Source organism: Pleurodeles waltl, chromosome 7 (assembly GCF_031143425.1).
Source record: "Pleurodeles waltl isolate 20211129_DDA chromosome 7, aPleWal1.hap1.20221129, whole genome shotgun sequence".
Lineage (NCBI taxonomy): Eukaryota > Metazoa > Chordata > Amphibia > Caudata > Salamandridae > Pleurodeles > Pleurodeles waltl.
Window position 1 is genome coordinate 1534587065 of NC_090446.1, and position 18951 is coordinate 1534606015.

An 18951-nucleotide genomic window follows, 5' to 3' on the forward strand; every position below is an offset into this window, starting at 1 on the left:
ACTGCTGCAAACTGTGACTGGAAGGTCAGTTTGTGGGAACCCACTGGAGGGCTCGACCCTTGAGGTCCTCAGGCATGTGGGGACACCGTTGGTCTGCTTCTTCTCGGACTGGAGGACTTGGGTGCAGTGGTGTTTTTTTTCCATTGGGTACAGTGCTGGAGTTACTTGCATGGGGGGCCCACACAAACAGTATACAGGCGTGGACTGGGGGTCCAGTCAGCCCAAGCCAACAAGTGGGCTCTTGTCTCACGAAGCAGGGAGCCATGGGGACACCCTTGGTCCTCTTCTCCTCGGTCCAGGGCCGACAGGTGCAGAGGTGTCCCGAGGCATCAAGTCTGTCTCCTGGTCACTTGTGGTTGCAGAGGGTCTGCAGAAACAGGCTGCAGATGCCGTTGTAAAGCCCACAAGCGCCTTGAGACCCTCACGGGTGAGTAGCGCGCTCTATACATTTTTTGATTGATTGACTGATTGACAGTGGGCGAACTCAAGGTAGGCTTCACCTCTGGAGGGCCTGGGGACCACGCTGACCCCACTGGCCCACTTCAGCCCGGGTTAGGTGACTCAGGTACAGTGGGGATGTTCAGAATCAGGTTTTTGGAGGCCCTGGTCCTCACTGTGCTTTCTTGGGATCCCTGCAGATACAGGGAAGTAGCTCCCCTGCTCCAAGGAAGTTATTTTTGGTGATTTGCAAAGCACTGGCAGCCACCCAGTTTCTTGGAGGCTGGAGCCGCAGGACAGGTCAACTGCTCCACGAAGGTCGGGTGCAGCAGGCGGGCTAGCAGGGTTGGTGCCAAGACAGTCATGCTCCTCGGTTCTCTAGTTCAGCAGGCAGAGCAGAAGTCCTGGTATCAGGGGGTCTCCTAAATACTCAATTTAGTAGGCAGTAAAGGGAGTGAAGGGTAGTAGGTAATGGGCTCTTTACCCTCGGGATCACTACATCCCATAGATGACGATTTCCTTTGATGATCGGGTATCACTCTTTCCCACAGTTCCTAAATTACAAAACACACAAGATGGCAGAATTTCCTAGGCTGAGTCTACTTCAGGCTGGTCACCCTAGGGGCGTGTCCAGTCTGGAAATACAACACGCCTCAGGCATAACTAATTTTCCTGCATGTCAAGGTGCTGAATGAGCCCCAGGGCAGGGGGATGGGCATTCTTTTCTGAGGGGAGCTAGTTCTGCATATCCAGGCAGTGGGCTTCTTTGAAGCCTCCTGTCTTGGAATGCAGATTTGTGGGTCATGCTGTTGGGAGTGGTATGTTAACACCCATACCAGAGTAGGCTTTGTTTCTGACCTCCAGAGGGCTAAGGCTCTCACCCTTAGGGGTCAGATTCTTGTCTGCTGGTGGCAGGCTGGCTAGAACTAGTCAGTGAGCCCCCCCAGCAGTTGGTAAGTTTTCAGGGGCACCTTTAAGGTGCCCTCTAGGTGCATGTATTAATAAATCAATCACTGTAATCAGTGAGGGTTTATTAATAAGATGTTTGATACTAAACATCCTTGGTTTCAGTGAAGCCATCATGTAGCTGGGGAAATCGTATAGACCAGTGCCCAGCTCATATATTTAAAATGGCTTTCTTCAGTACCCATGCCCTAGGTACCAGGGGTACAATTTACTAGGGACTTACAGAGGTGCTAAAAGGCCTGGTCACATGGGGATCAAGTGACCAGGTGTCTTGTTTTGGGGAAGTAACACTGGCACTGGGGACTTGGTTAGCAAAAACCTGGTGCACTTCAGTCAAAGTTGCATCAAAAACCAGGCAAAAAGTTGGGTGGAGGTGGACTGCAACCAGAACCCAGCTTCCTACACAAACCCGCCAGCACTATCCCAGGTGGAAACTCTTTCAAAGTTTTGGGGATCGACGGCACACTAGATGGAGTCTACAGGTAACCAAAGAACTGGAGCATGGCTGGGGGGGGAGTCTACGATCTAATGCAGTGTGTCTGAAGATCATGGAAACTCTGGTTATGTCGAAACCAGCTGCAGGATCAGCTTAGAACTCAGCTGACTTCGGGAGCAAGTTTGAGAAGTGTGGCGCAACCCGTGCGCTTGCTCAGGTGAATGCGAGTGGCACAGGGGACCAGGATCCTGCTTCAATTGTTTGCTTTTCTTATGCTTACCTAAGGACTTGGAGCATGACGAAGACTGAGCTCTGGAGTGGCTCCGTCGACTCCAGGAACACAACTGAGATGGAACTTTGGATGTGGAGGAGGAGTTGCAACCGTCTCGATGCAGAGCTGTCTTATGTGTGGTGATGTAAAGTTTCACCTCATGTTCCCTGATGGAGATCGGATTCACTGAAGCCAGGCGCCGCAGGCCTTGGAGATTGAAACATTCCCTACAGGGCTTGAAACCTGTTGTTTTAGGAGGTGACCTCGCTTGCACATTGAGAAAATTTGTGGAAAATATTGAGTTAAGTGTCTCTAGGAGATGAGAGGGAACTCCAGATCTGCTCCTGGGGAAAGAAAGGAATTGATGTCAGCGACAAGGAACGACGCCTACAAAGGGTCCACACATCATTTTCGGAGCAGGACGACACCATAGCGGAGCCACATGGTGCCACCTTTTGGCACATAAATGTAGTGCTGAAAAGTTTCTGGATCAAGTCTGATATCCTGGAATTATTCAAAAGGTGAGGAATCTGTGCCCAGAAGTCTTTACCAGAAAATAACAGCAGTAAACAGAGTCTGAGACTGAGATGCCATTGTATCAATGGGCGATGTCTACATATAAATGTTGGGGTGACTGAGCATGATGAGAAGTCAAACATTTGCGGTTGGGAAGGTGGTTTACGGTAAATCAGTACTTGGAATTTGGACACACAGGTCCACTTACAGGTATGACACTTACTGGTGGGTCTCTGTAATTATAAAAAACAACTCACATGTAAAGGATGGAATTGGCTTGCATGAGCCTTTTACAGTGGTACGACAACAGTGGTTTGGGTCGGCTACCTGCAAATACTACAGCCAAGGCCACTGTTCCTTGGAAAGGAAGGAAAAATCTCTATATCAAGAATTGAGGCTCAGACTTGTAACTCAGGTCAGGAATCTCAGAATTTTGACTCTTACTGGCAGGAGAGTCTGAAAGTCTGCTGGAAGTTGTGACCTGCCAATGTAACTAATACATGCAAGAAGCTGGGTAGGGTTCTTCAATGGGAAGATTCTGATGAAAGTCTGTCCCATGGGGATCCTTTCCTTCTGACCTGAGGGGCTTCAGCTGTGCCTAGCAACTGTGTTGTGAGAAGATCCCTGTAATTGGTGAGTGGGTCGTGCCTGTGAGACTGACAGAGACTTCTGAGACGTTTTTTCACTTAACACTAGCTGGGAACAACATGGAGGCTTCTGAGACTCATTCGATCTGAGAATTATCATCAACTTCTGGAGTTGTTCATCACTTAAGACACCATTCTATAGCACTTGCTACAGATACCATTTCAAATATGGGTTCAACAATTTGAGGTGACTGCTATTTTTACTGAGTTAACCTTCCCTCTGTTTAACACAGCTAACGTTTTTCATCCTCTGATCCAATTTATTGTTTTTATCTGGGATAACTAAGACATATTTCTAATTTCATCTGGAAACTTAAAGTTCTTTATTTCTTTTGACTGTAATGCAAGGATTATGCTCCTTGAAAGCATCTGTTTGCTGCACGTAGTGCTAAAGATTCACGTGCTCTGCATTCTCCTACTTTCTCGTGTTGTGTTTGGTCGATTGCAAGTTGTTTTTCTTCAAACAAGTCTTTCGAGTCACGAGGTCCCGGGGACTCCCCCTACGGCCTCGAATGCACATAGGCCACCCCTTGACCTGGGTCACTATGGAGCAGGGTGAAGTGGCTGCCCAGCAGAGAGTAGCTATTTATTAAGTATGTCAGAAAAACGCATCCTGGACAATGATTTGCTGAATTTTGAGTTGAAGTCTGTATCTTGAAAAGCCCCGATACACCACAGAAGAGCTGTTAGGGTATTGATGCAGAGTCTAGGGCTCAGAAACCCCAGAGGAAAGTAAGAGGTGGGAGGCAGGGTCAGTCTGCAGTGATGAGGCAAGTGGGCCTGGTCTTCCAATAATGTCCTGAGGCTTTACTGGAACCTCAACCTTGAACCTGCATGTGGTGCTCATGAGACAGTGACACATGATTCACCAGAGGCTGACTCCTGCAGGTGCAGAGTAAGTCACGCTTGAGGGCCTGTGTCTTGCACCAGCGCTGGAATCCTGAGAGACTAGACAAGTGATCAGCTGAATGACCTGTCTCAGTCTGTGATAGGTGAAAACACCGATGAAGTCAGAGAAAGAAGGTGGGTGCAACAGCATGAGGCGGAGGGACCCCTCCCTCGAGATTCTCTGGAAGCTGCAGGTATGTTCAACTGCACTCTTTGAGGAAACTTCAGGGAAAATGCAAATGTCACTTTACTCATGCACAAAACTGAAAAATAAAAAAAATAAAAAGGTCCAAACAATGGCAAAGCTCTGGACTCATTTATACCTGATCTTATCCACCACAATTTAAATATGAGGTCCCACAACTCTGTATTTTTCACTTACATGTCTAACACATTGTTTTCTTCCTAAATCCACAGATACTTACAGAGTATTAATCATGCAGAGGAATGTCTAATAGCAGCAGGAATACAACTAGCCTGGCCAGAGATAGGGAATATGATCAATTAGAAAACAAAGAATAAAGGTGGAAGCCAAGCGGTATTAGGCCTGGGTGATTTTTTTATGCCAGATAATTTTTGCATAGATTGAAAATTTCACAGCTGGGAAACTCTGCTCAATTCTGGCGTGCAAGAGACTACTTTGAATGGAAATTGTCTTGCAGAAGACATTTTCTCCTTGAATTAGTCTGCTGTTGGTATTTTGTATGGCCTTGGAACGTGAAGGCTCAATTTTGGTGCAGGAAGAAGGCAAGTGAACTTTATGGTAAAAACAATGTGTGATTTTGTAGATCCTTAGCATGTATGTCGTGCTAGAGGGACACGGTGAAAGTGTAGGCTGAATGGGGCAGTCACAGCTATCTTCTGCCCAGTCTGAGCTTGCCTGCGTCATTGAGGCACTTACCACAATATGGATGGGAGGTAATCCACGGAGCATGGAGTCAGGGGCAAGCAGAGGTGACATGAAGGGGTTCTTCACAATAGGCGATGTCTGCAGTGTCATGTTAGCTATTCCACTGGTGGAACGGAGGGGCTGGAAGCCCTCGGGAAAGTCCAAGGTTCCCATGTTCTCAAAGCTCTCTGTGGATGGAAAAGCCTCACTCCCAGTCTCCTCGTTAAGGAAGAAGCTGACATCTTCATTCTCTGACCTGGACCTTGGTGCACAATCGGGTAGGTGTCCAACCTCTAACACTGGTGCATCACTTTGAGTTGAACTTCTTGCTGTACTGGCGTGAAAGCTCAGGTCCTGGCAAGTTTTGCTCTTCAAGGATCCTTTGGTGCACATGATGGAGTCCTCGTTGAAGGCTGCTTCGGATACACTTTTTCTCACTGTGTCTGCTCCGTGGGTGAAGGGATGGTAAAGGCCCAGAGAAGAAAAAGGAGAAAGAGACAGAAGGTCAATTTGAGTGGGGGGAGAGAAAAAACACAACAGTTTCAAAACAGAAAGCTCCTAGATATTTCCACATTTTCAGATATTTTAGAAGAGGGAGATTCCAGGGTCCACTGCAGGGTGGCAGAGTGTAAGTCATCACCACCGACCATGAACTCAAGAAAATTCTGCTTTTTAATCCCTGCCCTATGACTCTTGAGAAGGAAGACCCCACCACCTCCCCATTTCCAGAATTGCTGTCAACATCTTCATCCTTCTGAATGATGGGATCATGTACATGCAATATTTGCCCCAAATTACAGATAAAGATTATCTCCACTTGAAAGCAACTGCTTCACAGAGGAAAACTGGACACAGCAGAGAATGTAGTGCTTTATACAACATAGAAAGGGCATGGGAGAAATGCCCTCAACGGCGGCTAGCACTGTGATGCAACTAGGATTGTGAGTAGTCAAGGAGAGGAAGGGGAATAACTTGCACATACATCAATCATGCACCAGAGCTCACTGCAAGTCAAATGGACAGAGAAAGCAACTTCACATCACAAGGTAAGGAAGCAAGCATACACAATAGAAAAACACTTGACTGATCCGAACAATAACAGCCTCCTTCAGCCAAATGCCATAAACCCGAGGCCACTTAGAATCACTACAACGGCACTTGTCTGTATGCAATATACAAATTATAGTATTTTCGGTTATTGCTAGCAACTGGCCACAAAAAATCTGCTAATTTTGGCTATTAAATCAAAGAACTAATTTTGGATCCTAACTGAGACTTTGCCATTTGGATTACTACACAGTCAGTAATCTTGAAAACCTACAGCACATTTTCTTGAATTATGACAGTCGGCCATCTTGAATAACTATGCAGTCGGCCATCTTGAATCACTATGTAGTCCGCCATCCTGAAACTCCACCGTCAGTCTTTTTTGAATTGCTATGAATTTTCTTCCTGAATCACTACATAGTCAGCCACTTGGAATTATATGAATTGAAATACTTTGGAAAACACCCACTGCACCACAAGCCATTTTCAATACCTACAGTTTGTTCCATCTTGAATTCCTAAAACTAGTCTTTGAATCTCCATGCAATCTGTCTTTTTGGATCTCCACAAAGTAACATTTCCAGTGCCTTCACATTTGGACATCTTGGGTGCACAAAGGGTGGAACATCTTAGGTCTGTTATCTGCGTTAGTGCTTAGGGAATGGGCTATCTTCAACCATATTACAAAAACAATTAAGTGTTCTGCTGTTTGAGCCATTTTCACCACATCACCTCAAGCTCCTAAGGATCTTATCCTTGACATTTGCACTTCTAGTTCTATTAAAGAGAAGGCATGTTACTTTACAAATTAATACGTCTGTTTCTGCATTAACTCTATTCTTTCATAGGTCTCACAAGTTTTGGGATATCTGTTGCTCCAAGTCCATTGGAATTGTCTAGTGATCAATTATTCTGTCAATTACAGTAGTTTAAACCTTAGCAGTATCTCAGGCTGCCTGATTCAATATGGCCACCACTTGTCAAGAGGTCATGTGTTTTTCCATCTGTCTGTTGCTGAACAGGAATCTTTCCATGCAGGGCTAGAGCTGAGACAGAGAGACATCCTACCAGAGACCAGTGAGTTAGATAGGCCAGACTTTCCCATGCTCAGCACACACATCAGAAGGGCCAAAGGTCGCTTGAGGCACTCCCACATGCGGGAGCCCGCTGCAGAGACAAGACTGAGGCTGAGACAGGTAATGCATGATGGAGGGGGAGGGTCATAGATGAGGTGGATGGAGGGGTCAGAAGAGAACGGAGGACCAAGGGAGTCATAGGAATAAAGTAGTGAGAAATTACTAAAACAGGGATATGAGGAAGAATGAGAGCAAAAAAGGAAGGGAGTTAGGTGGGAAAGGAATGCTGGAAGTGGAATGGAAAGTACCAGACTTAAGAAATGAAAAGGAGGCGATGGCATGGCAGTCCATGGCTTACCTGTACCCCTCCCACCCTCCAGGAAAGAGCTGAGCCAGGCCGAAGCACTTGATCGTATGTCTCGAAAGAAGAGTGCAGTATCTCGCTTTACAAGGCTCACGGTATTGAGTTTCTCCTCGTTCGCATCATCGGAGTGTATGGGATCCGTACCTAGGCAACAAAGAGGGAGCAACAGAGTACAGTGCTATCAGACATGTAGTTTCAATAGCTACCAGGCTCTCGCACTGCATGCAATGAACAAGTTACTTCTCACTGGTACTACTTTTTCTGGTGGATACTCTAACAGCAGATTTCTCACCTTTAGATTATCCCCAAGCACCAGAATGGATCGCTATGAAGGATGACGCCAGTACCAACAGACCTGCCAATGCAATCTGAACTATTCAGAATCACACACTTGGCCACAGGCCATACCTTGTCTGAGTCAGGGAGGCAGTATGACTGTAGGAAAGTACCCTCTTTTTGGCATGTTACCCTCAATTTCTGCCTGATGTCAGTGTGTTTGACTGTGTCACTGGAGTCCTACTAACCAGTGCCCCAGTGCTTATGCTCTCTTTCCTCTCAGATTTGTCACTACATACTGGTAACCCAGTATTTCAGCCCAAATTGCCATACTGGTCACCCCTTATAAGCCCCTAGTATATGATACTTAGATACCCAGGGCATTGGGGTTCCAGGGGATCCCTATGGGTTGCAGCATTACTTTTGCCATCCATAGGGAGCCCATGCAAAGGCTTCTGCAGGACTGCCGTTGAAGTCTGTGTGAAATGGTGCATGCACCCTTTCAAAGCCATTTACACTGCACCAGGTCACTTATAAGGCACCTATATGTCAGGCCTTCCAATCCTGAAGGCTGGGTGCAAAGTACCTGTGTGTGACGGCACCCCTGCCTCCAATCATACAGTACCACTTTCCCAGACGTCGTGAGTGCAGAGACGCAATTTTACACGTGTACTGGACATAGGTCAATACCTATGTCCAGCTTCACAATGGTAACTCGGAATAGGGCCATGTAAGGTGTCTAATACCTGGGAACTGTACCCCAATACTGACTCTAGTATTGGTTTTACAATTCCATGCACTGTGGGGGCTCCACAGTGGACCCCTAGTACCACCATACCAGCCTTCTAAGGTTTTTCAGGCATTCCCAGCTGCTGCCACCTCACAGACAGGCTTCAGCCATCCTGTTGCTTGAGCAGCTCAAGCGCAAGAAGGCAGAACAAATTATTTACTTTGGGAGAGGGGTGATACGCCCTCTCACTTTGGAAATAGGTGTTACAGGCATGGGGAACTAAAGTGGCATAGTGGCCACGGTTGCAAGGGATGAGGAGTTGGGGCACTGATGCCCCTGCAGTGCTGTACGATGTCTGCTGGTTCCACTTGCACCGCTCTGAAAGGACTGGGCTGTGCCACTTGCTGGGAAGATTACCAGTGTCTACAGGTCATCACCTAGAATAGCCCGTAAATTGCAGAACTGATGGCAGGGATTATTTTTGCAGCAGTCAAAAACATGAAGGAACGCGCTGTGGCCCTACTGTCTTTGAAGTGTTCCAGTGCAGAGTCCACTTTATCTCTGAAGAGTCTAGAACCATCGGAAGGCATGTCCATCAACGATGCAGGTACACTGCCAGAACATCAATGATGCAGGTACACTGCCAGAACATCAATGATGCAGGTACACTGCCAGAACATCAACGATGCAGGTACACTGCCAGAACATCAATGATGCAGGTACACTGCCAGAACATCAGTGATGCAGGTAGACTGCCAGAACATCAATGATGCAGGTACACTGCCAGAACATCAATGATGCAGGTACACTGCCAGAACATCAATGATGCAGGTACACTGCCAGAACATCAATGATGCAGGTACACTGCCAGAACATCAATGATGCAGGTACACTGCCAGAACATCAATGATGCAGGTACACTGCCAGAACATCAATGATGCAGGTACACTGCCAGAACATCAATGATGCAGGTACACTGCCAGAACATCAATGATGCAGGTACACTGCCAGAACATCAGTGATGCAGGTACACTGCCAGAACATCAGTGATGCAGGTACACTGCCAGAAAAACAGATCAACCTCACCCAGGCACGCCTGCAAGGCACCACACTGGTAGTAACAGCTCTGCTAAAGCGATCCGTGGTGCCTAGACCTGTGTGGATGATGTATTTAGCCGCATCCTGCCCACCCTGGTTAGTTGGAGACAGGGAGAACCTAAAGTCCTTTGGACTGCCGCCAAGATCTGACTGGCATGAGTGTTGAGAAGTAATGGGCAGACTGCATTTATGGACTGTAGTGCCAAGCTGTGAAAAGCATGAAAAGCATTTCTCCGTTTTGATTCTTTATGCTGGAGACTGGCTGTTAACAAGTTACAAATAACCTTACTAGTTGAAAACCTGTACAATAAGACTTTCTGGAGTGATGTACTTCGTGAGGAAGTCCGGGTGCCTAGGCACAGGCCTGTGCCCCTGGCTACTTGCCAACTAGCGGGGCAGATAGGAACATGGTTTAAGCCACGTAGCCATCTGTGTCATGGAATGGAAACAGGGTCTCCGATGTCACCGGCCCTGGCTGCAGAATCCGTGAACATTTGTTTCAGTCTCAATGAAGGGCAACTGCAATCCTAGCACCTCAGCTGGCCTCCGAGCTACCACTTCAAATGAGGCCCTTTCCTGTGGTGGTCCGCGTGGCGAGTCAAGCCCACTACCATTTTGTGACTCAAAGAATAAGGCATCATAACAGCAATGAGAGGGAAATAAGCCACCGCCCCCACCCAGTCATCATCCGTGTCTTGTTCCAGGATCAGAGTCTCAGCCTAAGAGACCAGAGCCTCTGCCTATAGTTCCACCTCGCAGGGGCACCGAGTTAGTCAGGCTGCAGAACAAACAAGCAGTTGCACCTCCCTCAGCTCGCAGCAGGACACTGGATGAGCTCGAGCCAACAGCGGGTTGGGATCTGACTCGAGTTTCGGCACTGGGTCTTGGTGCAGCTGGAGTTAGTTCAGTGTTCTTGGGGCTGGTGTGGAAGACACAGTTTCATCTGGAACACAGACCCACAGTGGGTCATCATTATCTGCACGTGCACTCAGAAACATGATGGGCCTTGTCATCTGCAGATGTGCACAGATATATGACTTGTGGTGGGGCCTCATTACCTACACCAGAGCACGGACACATTGTGGCTGGACAAAAACACAGAGTAACTGTGCACAGACAAACAATGACCCACGGTGGGGCCTCAGTACTTTCACAGGAGCACAGACACACAGTGGGCAATGTTTTAGCTGAAGAGACACACACAGACTTCATCAGCCCAGCTGCACAGATACACACAAATCCATTCTTGGGCCCTTATTATCTGCACAGCTACATAGACACACGGAAACGGTGCACCCTCATTACTGCACAGACACATAGACATAAGCAACCCATGTCTTCAGTCTTGCTATTTCAGCACGTGTTCTGGCTCGTGGTGCCCTACGGCTGAGCCCCCATTACTTACAAATGCTCTCAGACACGCGCTGAACTAGGATCCTTTGTTGCTATTGCAGGTGCCCAGGCCCGGCCTTCCCTACATGCGCGTTACCAAACATGTCCTGATCTATGGCTGATGCTCTCCAAAAACACTGGCCTGGGTATGAACCCTGGTTACCTGCAGATGCTCCCGTACACACTCTGTCCTGGTTATGGCCGGGGCTACCTGCAAATGCTCTCAGACACTGCACTCTGTCATAGGTACGGTCTTGGTTACCTACAGATGGTGTCAGATACAGTCTGTTCTAGGGACAGGCCGTGGTTACCTGCAGATGTTCTCAGACACTCTCATGACCTTGGTTACCTGCAGATGCTCTCAGACACTCTCTTATGACCTTGTTATGACCTTGGTTACCTGCAGGTGCTCTCAGATACTGCTCTGGATATGAGCTAGTTACCTGCATAGGCGCTCAGGCACTTGGAGAGGACGCTGAGTGGCAGCAGCGGATCCATGAGAGTCAGAAGGCGGGATGGGGAGGCTGTGGCCTGGAGGAGGGTGGCAGGATATGCTGCCATAATCCCGTCTGGCATCTTAATTCCGAAGGAGGCCGCTCTCATGGATACTGTGATGCACAGATTCCCACCAGCACTGTCACCCGCAAGACACACGCGCTCCCCTGTGGAACCTGTGGAAGGGAAGCCAGCGAGTACGGAGTTACACAAAGCAGGCAAGGAGGTACATCAGAGAGATACTCATTTAAGGGTTTAATTCTGCATACACTTTATCTGATAAATAGTTTTGGGGGAAATTCCCAAAATAAATCACCTTTCCAAGAGGTTAATAAATTGCCCTACAGATAATTGTTCCTCGCTCCGCCACATAGATCCATGAGTTGTCCTTAACTGAAGTAGATTCTCAACACCCGCTATTCGTCCCTCGCCTCCCTTTCATTCCTTTCTTCCCACCAACGCAATTCTCCATCTTAGGTAGTTAACTCCACGTTCTCTCTATTTAAAAAAAAAATGCTTTCCTTCTCTCCTCCGAGCCCAACTCAATAGAGTTGTTTTGTCTTCCCCAGTCCACCAGCATCACTCTTCTGTTGTTTACTGACTGCCCCTTTATTCGGTTTCTTCTCCATCCTGTCCACTGTCCTATTCACCCTCGCACTTTGGGTCTCGATAGATATAGCAAACATACTACAGCAATCCTTTAATAACTTTTCAAATTGCCTTTTTCCTTCTCTTCATTTTTAATCAACTAATCATGTGTATAACTCTGAGTTTTTTAGGAACCGTATTAGGTTTTGGTGGCCTTTCTGTTTTTCACTCCACACACTGAATTTAATACTCCTTTGGAGATGCACAAAGGGCGGAGTCTGGCAGACTGAGGTCATCAGTGTGCCTTTCCCACTATAGATAAAAGGACTGATTCACAAACTTTACTGTGCAGCATTAAAGTAGTCCTACAGAGGTACTATCCACATATAGCAAAATGCAATTCACAAGTCTGTGGCCCGAGGCCTCTGCTCTTTTCTGTGAGGAAACACATAAGAAAACTACTTTGTAGTAAATGTGGGACGGACTCGAAGGGGTGGTGGGTAAATGGGGACTAATTATTCAAAAGTGGGTGGGGTTTGAGGGACATTTAAAGAGGGGTTCGAGAGGAACATGCTATTATCAAAATTACTCCACAAAAGAGTAGGATCATTGCAATTGACAAAACAGGCTTTTCCAGCTACGACAACACTGAAAGTGTCACAACAGGATTAAATATACTCCAACTCAGCCTTGGGCACCCACTGGTTCTCAAACAGTGGAGGCAAGAAATTGAAAAGAAATGTATATAATAAATGTGTATTAGTGATAACAAATGTGACACTTGATTCTGGGATGGGGGCCTAAAACCCTGCAGAACTCACGGCAGGAGGGCCTCTATCAGCCACCATATGCATACAGAGGCGCATAAAGGACGTAATTAGGACCGCTGCATGGAACGCTTGATTCTGGGACCAAGAGACCCTAAAACCACATCACTCTGCAGGCATCACAGCAGGAAGGCCGCTACCAGCCAAGGAACGTGCCTGGAGGCACATAAAGGTCTTACTTGGGCCCCACTGCGCGGGACACGCCCAGGCGCATGCCCAGGAGAAGACTGGGCCAAGAGCAGCCCCGCTGCGCCTGTCCGTGGCCGGACGAGGCTGGGATGGGCCCGGTCTCTTTCACCCTTTCTTTCGCCCTGTGAGGGAGTCAGGGGGTAAGTGCAAGTGGGCTTCTATTTACGCCCGCTATTTCCATTTCTTCTTTGAGTTAGCTGGAAATTCATTGGCTGTCGAAGGATCTGTTGTCCTGAACAATGGCCAAGTGTAAGTGTCCTGGTAGAGCCAACTCACCGCACTTGTCACCTAAACCCACTTCAATTGACATGATGCTGAAAAGGGCGATCAGAGTGGTATCACCTGAAATGGAACTCACCGACAGCGGCTCTCCCTGAGCCAAGACGTGTGCAACACATGCCAGGACATACAGCCCCTAGTAGCTCGGAACCTCCGTGTTAATGATGACAGGCGGTCGAGGTGGCTCTGAAGACCTGGGGCAGGGTGCTGGCTTGGTCTGGGCTCCAGCACTAATCAGAGTCCAGTGGTTAAGAGGGGGCGCAGGACCTGCCCCACTTCCAAAAGGGTTGGACGGGGAGATGTTGGTGGGGGATTGTTTTGTTCTGCTGGCCCTAGTGCTAAGGGGCAGAAGGGATGGTGGAGGAGGGCTGCCTGCAGCACCGGGCATCTCTTTGAGTAGGAGACACGGTGGCTCAAGTTACAGCTGGTATTGTTGAGGAGCTTAGACCTCTGATTGGCTGATTGGCATATTTGGAAGCTGCTAGCAGGGCTAGTTCAACTAACAGTTATGTCAGGACTGGGTGAGGAAATGGCTGATGACATCCCCTCAGATAACACACAGGGGGGCAAGGGCACAAACACCTCCTCATTGGAGAGGCTGACCTATGTCAGTCTTGAAGGTGTAAATTGTGACTCCGGAATGATGATGAGAAGAAAGGGGAGGGTTGCATCTAGGTGTGGGGGTAGATCTCCATGAGTAAATATACACACTTTGCAAAAAACGGGGCAGTTTTGAGTGGGAAAAAAAATGATGTATAAATGTTGCGTTTTGGGCCGTTTCCTGTCGCCAGCACTAGGCCTACCCACAAAAGTGAGATACATTTTTATCAAAAGGCTTGGGGGAATGCTGGGTGGATGGAAGGTTGTGGCTCTCCTCAGATTCCAGAAATTTCCATCACACAAATGTGAGGAAATGTGTGTTTTAGTCAAAGTTTGAAATGGATTCTGGGTAAAACAACCTGTATGAGCCAAGCAAGTCACCCCATCCTGGTGTTTAGTTTTAAAAGATGTACAGGTTTGCTAAGTTTCCCTAGGCGACGGCTCACAAAATCCACAGCGAGGCACATTTAAAAACAAGCATTTGCAATGCAACGGGTCTCGCATTTCTCCGAGTTAGAGCTATTAGCATTTGTAAACTCCCAACCTGACTTTTCTTGCCTCATTAAATGGAAAAAAAGAGAGCGATCACGCTGCTACAGTTCACTTGTAGAGAAACCTATCGGCAAAAGTGCAATTATCTTCGTAACTGGCAAAAGTGCAACTAACTATGTAACAGGGTCGATGTCATGGAAAGCGCTCGACTTCCGCCAAGCAAGATCGTGCCGCGAAAAAAGATAAAAAGTAGTCCACAAACTGGACGGAAAACAGCGAGCCTCGCATGTTTTCAGTACTTGGTCGCTGCGCTCGAGGACGGCTAACCACCGGAAAAGGCATGACGTATGCATTCCTTCCACTAATTAAAGCAAGCAGATTTTAATAGCCAAGCCCACGAACCAATGAAAGACATTGACGTGACATGGACGGGGCTCCGAGCCCTTTACTAACTACTAAAGCGCAAGCAAGCGCATACAACGCAGGCTCGACCCTAAAAAGGGTCGGTGTTCAGTGGAAAAATGTGCTGTGTTCCTGTTGCGTCTTGGGCTGTTTCCTGTCGCAGGCACTAGGCCTACCCACACAAGTGAAAGTGCCATTTTTACTGCCAGACTTAGAGGAACACAGAATAGTTGAACGAGTGATATTACTAATTGTATTTCTCTGCATTTGTGCCTTCCAATTGTAAGACAGTGTGTAAGAAAGAAGTCATTTTGAGAAATGCCCTCTACCCACATGCTAGTATAGGTACCCACAAATTCATGGATGTGCAAATAACCACTGCTTCTAAACTCTATATTGTGCCCACTCAGAAATACATCGGTTTCCTTCATACCTATTTTTCAATATTTATATTTTACCACATGAATTGCTCTATACCCGGTACACAATGAAAAAAACATTGCAAGGTGCAGCTCACTTATTGGCTCAGGGTACCTCGAGTTATTGAAAAATCCACAAACCTTATAAATCCAGGCAACCAGAAGTGTATACCAGATGCAATGGCATATTGCTTTTGTAAATTCGCCATTGTGATTAGAAGTTACAAATGAAATAGTTGTCCCCAATGTCTGTTTTTTCCTACTAATTTTCAATATTTTTTTTATTTCAACACAGTTTCTTTGGGAAAAACTTGAAGGATCTACACAAATGACCCCTAGCTGAATCCAGAATTTTGTTTGGTTTTCAGAAATGTATAGCTTTCCAGGATCCACCACCAGCACCTAGCACCACAAAGTAGGAGGTTGAAAGCACAAAAAGAGGAAAAATGAGCTATCTCCCAGTAAAATTCCAAAACTAGGGTAAATCATTTAGTTTTATGAATCGTTTGCTTGTTCCTGATAGCTGGGAAGTTGGTGACCACAAACCCTTCGTTGATGCCATATGCAGAGGAAAAAAAACAAACACTAAAACACTTTCTTCTGCAGCACTTTTTCCCCATTTCCCCCAAAACACTATAATGTGGCTATATGTTTCCTAAGTTCTCAGTCCCCTACAAGCGAATCCACAAGTTCTGGGTATCACCAGGATGTTGGTAATTAAAAGCATGCAAACTTGGCATGGATACTGTATGTGGACAAAAAGTTATGGAAGTGCGAACTAGCCCAAATGGCCAAATTAGGCTTAGCACTGGGGAGGGGTGGAAGGGTTAGCAGCGAAAGGGTTATGGTCAGAAGACACAACGTGCAGCTGTGCATCGCCTCAAAGGGTGTATATGTGGGAAACATCTAAACCAAGCCAAGGTCCTTCCCTGGCTTCACAAATGGTTTGTAGGAAACATGTGCCAAACCTCTGATAACCCACATTACAGCTGGTGATTTAAACAAAGACGATTGGTCCACTGAACGTACAAAGTCTAAAAGGGCTGACAAATAACCTTTAATCGTGCCCACAGCAAGGCATTGCTGGGCCAAGGACAAAACATAAATCCAACAGTTTGGTGGCAAAGCACTGGATTTGCCTTGCTAGCCTTTTACAGTTTCAGCAGTACTGGCAGTTTAAAGCACAATCAGCAGTCATTATTTACAAGGCACTAGTCGGTGGTGCTGTGACCACCAGTTTATCTTGGGCCCACCCTCTGTGCCCTACCTCTGAACTTCTTGCTGGGACTAGTAGATTTTGAGATACCACCTTTACCAGCACCCAAGGGGCAGCCCCTTGTACCTCAACATCCTCTCATAGAAAACAGTAGAGGGAGAGACTTAAAATAAAATGCCATAGGAAATAATACATGAAATTATTGAAACTAGTTGAGAACAGAGTCAAGGGGCTTCGTGGAAGGAGCTGGACATGTAGCCGGGTAGGGTTCAACGTCCAAGAAGGACTTTGTCAATCTAGCACAGAGCATGCAGTCTCTTGAAGCACACGCATGCACGCATCTTGCATGGTTAAGCGGGTGGGCTATTCCTCTAAAGGGAGAGGGGAACAGAGGGAGAGGGGAACAGGTTAAAAAAGCCTTTCTGCCCATAGTTTTTGCTGGCACTACTGCCTGTCTCTCACAACATGGGTCGAGGTGACGGCAAAAAGGAGGTTTCTTTGGTGTCCCCCCTCTGACAAGTAACATCAGTTCGACAGGATTATCTCCAGAGAGCTCGCAAGAATGCTGCGCTCACAAGGGAACACCACACAAGGTTGCCCAGTAGGACATGCGAGGGCCAGACTGTACAAAACCAAACTGAGGCCTTACATCTCAATATTATTTCTTCAGTAATGGGCCATTTCCAGTCTATAAAACCTACAGGCTGCAGTTCCCCTAACATTATTAGTATTTTTAAAAATTTGTGCCTATAGTTGCCCGTGCATTTTCCAGACTTTCTAAACACAAGCAAAGGAGCCCTCTTTATTGAGAATAGGACTCTTTACCATAAAATGCACCTGTATGCAGCACCCTCAGCCCTGGGGGCCTACTGGTGCTGAATAACAGATGTTTGTTGTTACCCGACTCAATGGTACTCACTGAAAGGATGAGAGACTGAGTGGACCTGCTGGGACCTGAAGCTGTGATCGCAAGGTAACCACAGGTTCTTGAAGTGGGTGCATCTGTACTCTGAGGCAAAGGTTCAACCACACTACAGTGTTCTACATGTGGCCTCTTGGTTCTACCTCTGCTAAGAGGAACAGCTGGGCGATATTTCATTGTGGGGAAATGGGCTACTCATGCTGCGATAGGGCTTAAAATTGGACTCAAAGGTGTTTCCTCAATCTGTCATGATCCTCAAAGTGGGGTCTATAGGCATTTTCTCAAGCTGCCATGGTCCTTAATATGGAGCTTTAAAGCTCCTTTCTCAAGCGGACAGCCCTCAAAGTAGCACCTGCAGATGTTTCCTCAATTTGCAACAGAGCTCATGGTGGGTCTGTCAGGATATGGTCAGCCTGGTCCTCAATGTTAGATCTGTAACCGCTTTTCTCAAGTTCAAGTATAGCTCCCTGCCAGACTGAAGACAGTCCTTCAATGCGCTAAAAGCCTGCACTACTCATTGTATGCTTCAGCATAAATTTATCACTCATCAGCTCAAGTAAGCCAAAGAACCTCTTGTGCATACAGTAGAATTCTTTTTGTTAGAGTAAACTTTTAAAGACATCAAATCATCATTCATCTCATTAATGATCTTCCCTATTGTAAAGATTTGTAATAACATCTTTGAAAGTATTGCTGAGGGGCCCAGGGATGCATCTCTCATTTGTGTACTAGTGGATGCACCCTGCTTAACAGCTCCGCATGGTCAATGTCTAGCCCTAGCAGATGCTCCACAAGAAGCTGCATCTGATTTCAAAGGGCCAGTGCAGATCTTTTCAGCTAGGACTGACAGCTGAGGTGGGAGAGAATCCCACGGTCGCTGAATGCGATATACTGCGGTCACGTTGTCCGTCGTCACCAGGACAGTTTTGTTTTGAGTGAGCGTGTAAAAATGTCCCAGTTCCAATTACACTGCTCTCAGTTTGGAAAAGTTTATGTGATAACTTCCTTGTTCTTGTGTCCATGAACCCTGACCAATCATGGCTCCCAAACAAGCTTCCTATTTGGTGAGTGAGGCATTATTGGAGATGCTTTCCTGCAGCTAAGGGCCCAGAAATAGACCCAGTTTTTTGTCATTCTGACATTCTAGACTCTACTGACATCTAGGCTCTACCAACCCTAAATCTTCCTATTGACCTGCCGCGTGTGGCCAAACGCTCTTGTAGGATGCTCATTTGAAGATGAGGCAGCAGTACTATGGCTATGCATGAAGCCGTCATGCACAACAGTTTCCTTAGTGATCGTACCGTTAAGAGACTCGTCTAAAAAAAAGGTGCAGTCTTTGAAATGCAATTGTCCTCACTTGGCTTGAGTCGGCTTTGCATAAATCAAGTTTAACATTGCTACTGTGCAGCGGCTGAACCAGTTGTGGATCCAGAAGGGACTTGTGGGCTTTATGGTGAAGCCTACTCTGCAGAAGCACCAGCTTCC

The 18951-nt window shown here is 46.9% G+C and overlaps 1 protein-coding gene across 1 annotated transcript in view; it reads right to left on the reverse strand.

Annotated features, from left to right (window-relative positions):
• LIPE (lipase E, hormone sensitive type) overlaps positions 1-18951 on the reverse strand; it is a 237512-nt gene that overhangs the window by 15380 nt on the left and 203181 nt on the right. The window contains exons 8-10 of the mRNA XM_069201407.1: positions 11478-11705; positions 7533-7682; positions 5064-5494 (exon numbers count right to left, since the gene is read on the reverse strand). Of these exons, the coding sequence (XP_069057508.1) occupies positions 5064-5494; positions 7533-7682; positions 11478-11705 (809 nt within the window). The remainder of the gene's footprint in view (positions 1-5063; positions 5495-7532; positions 7683-11477; positions 11706-18951) is intronic.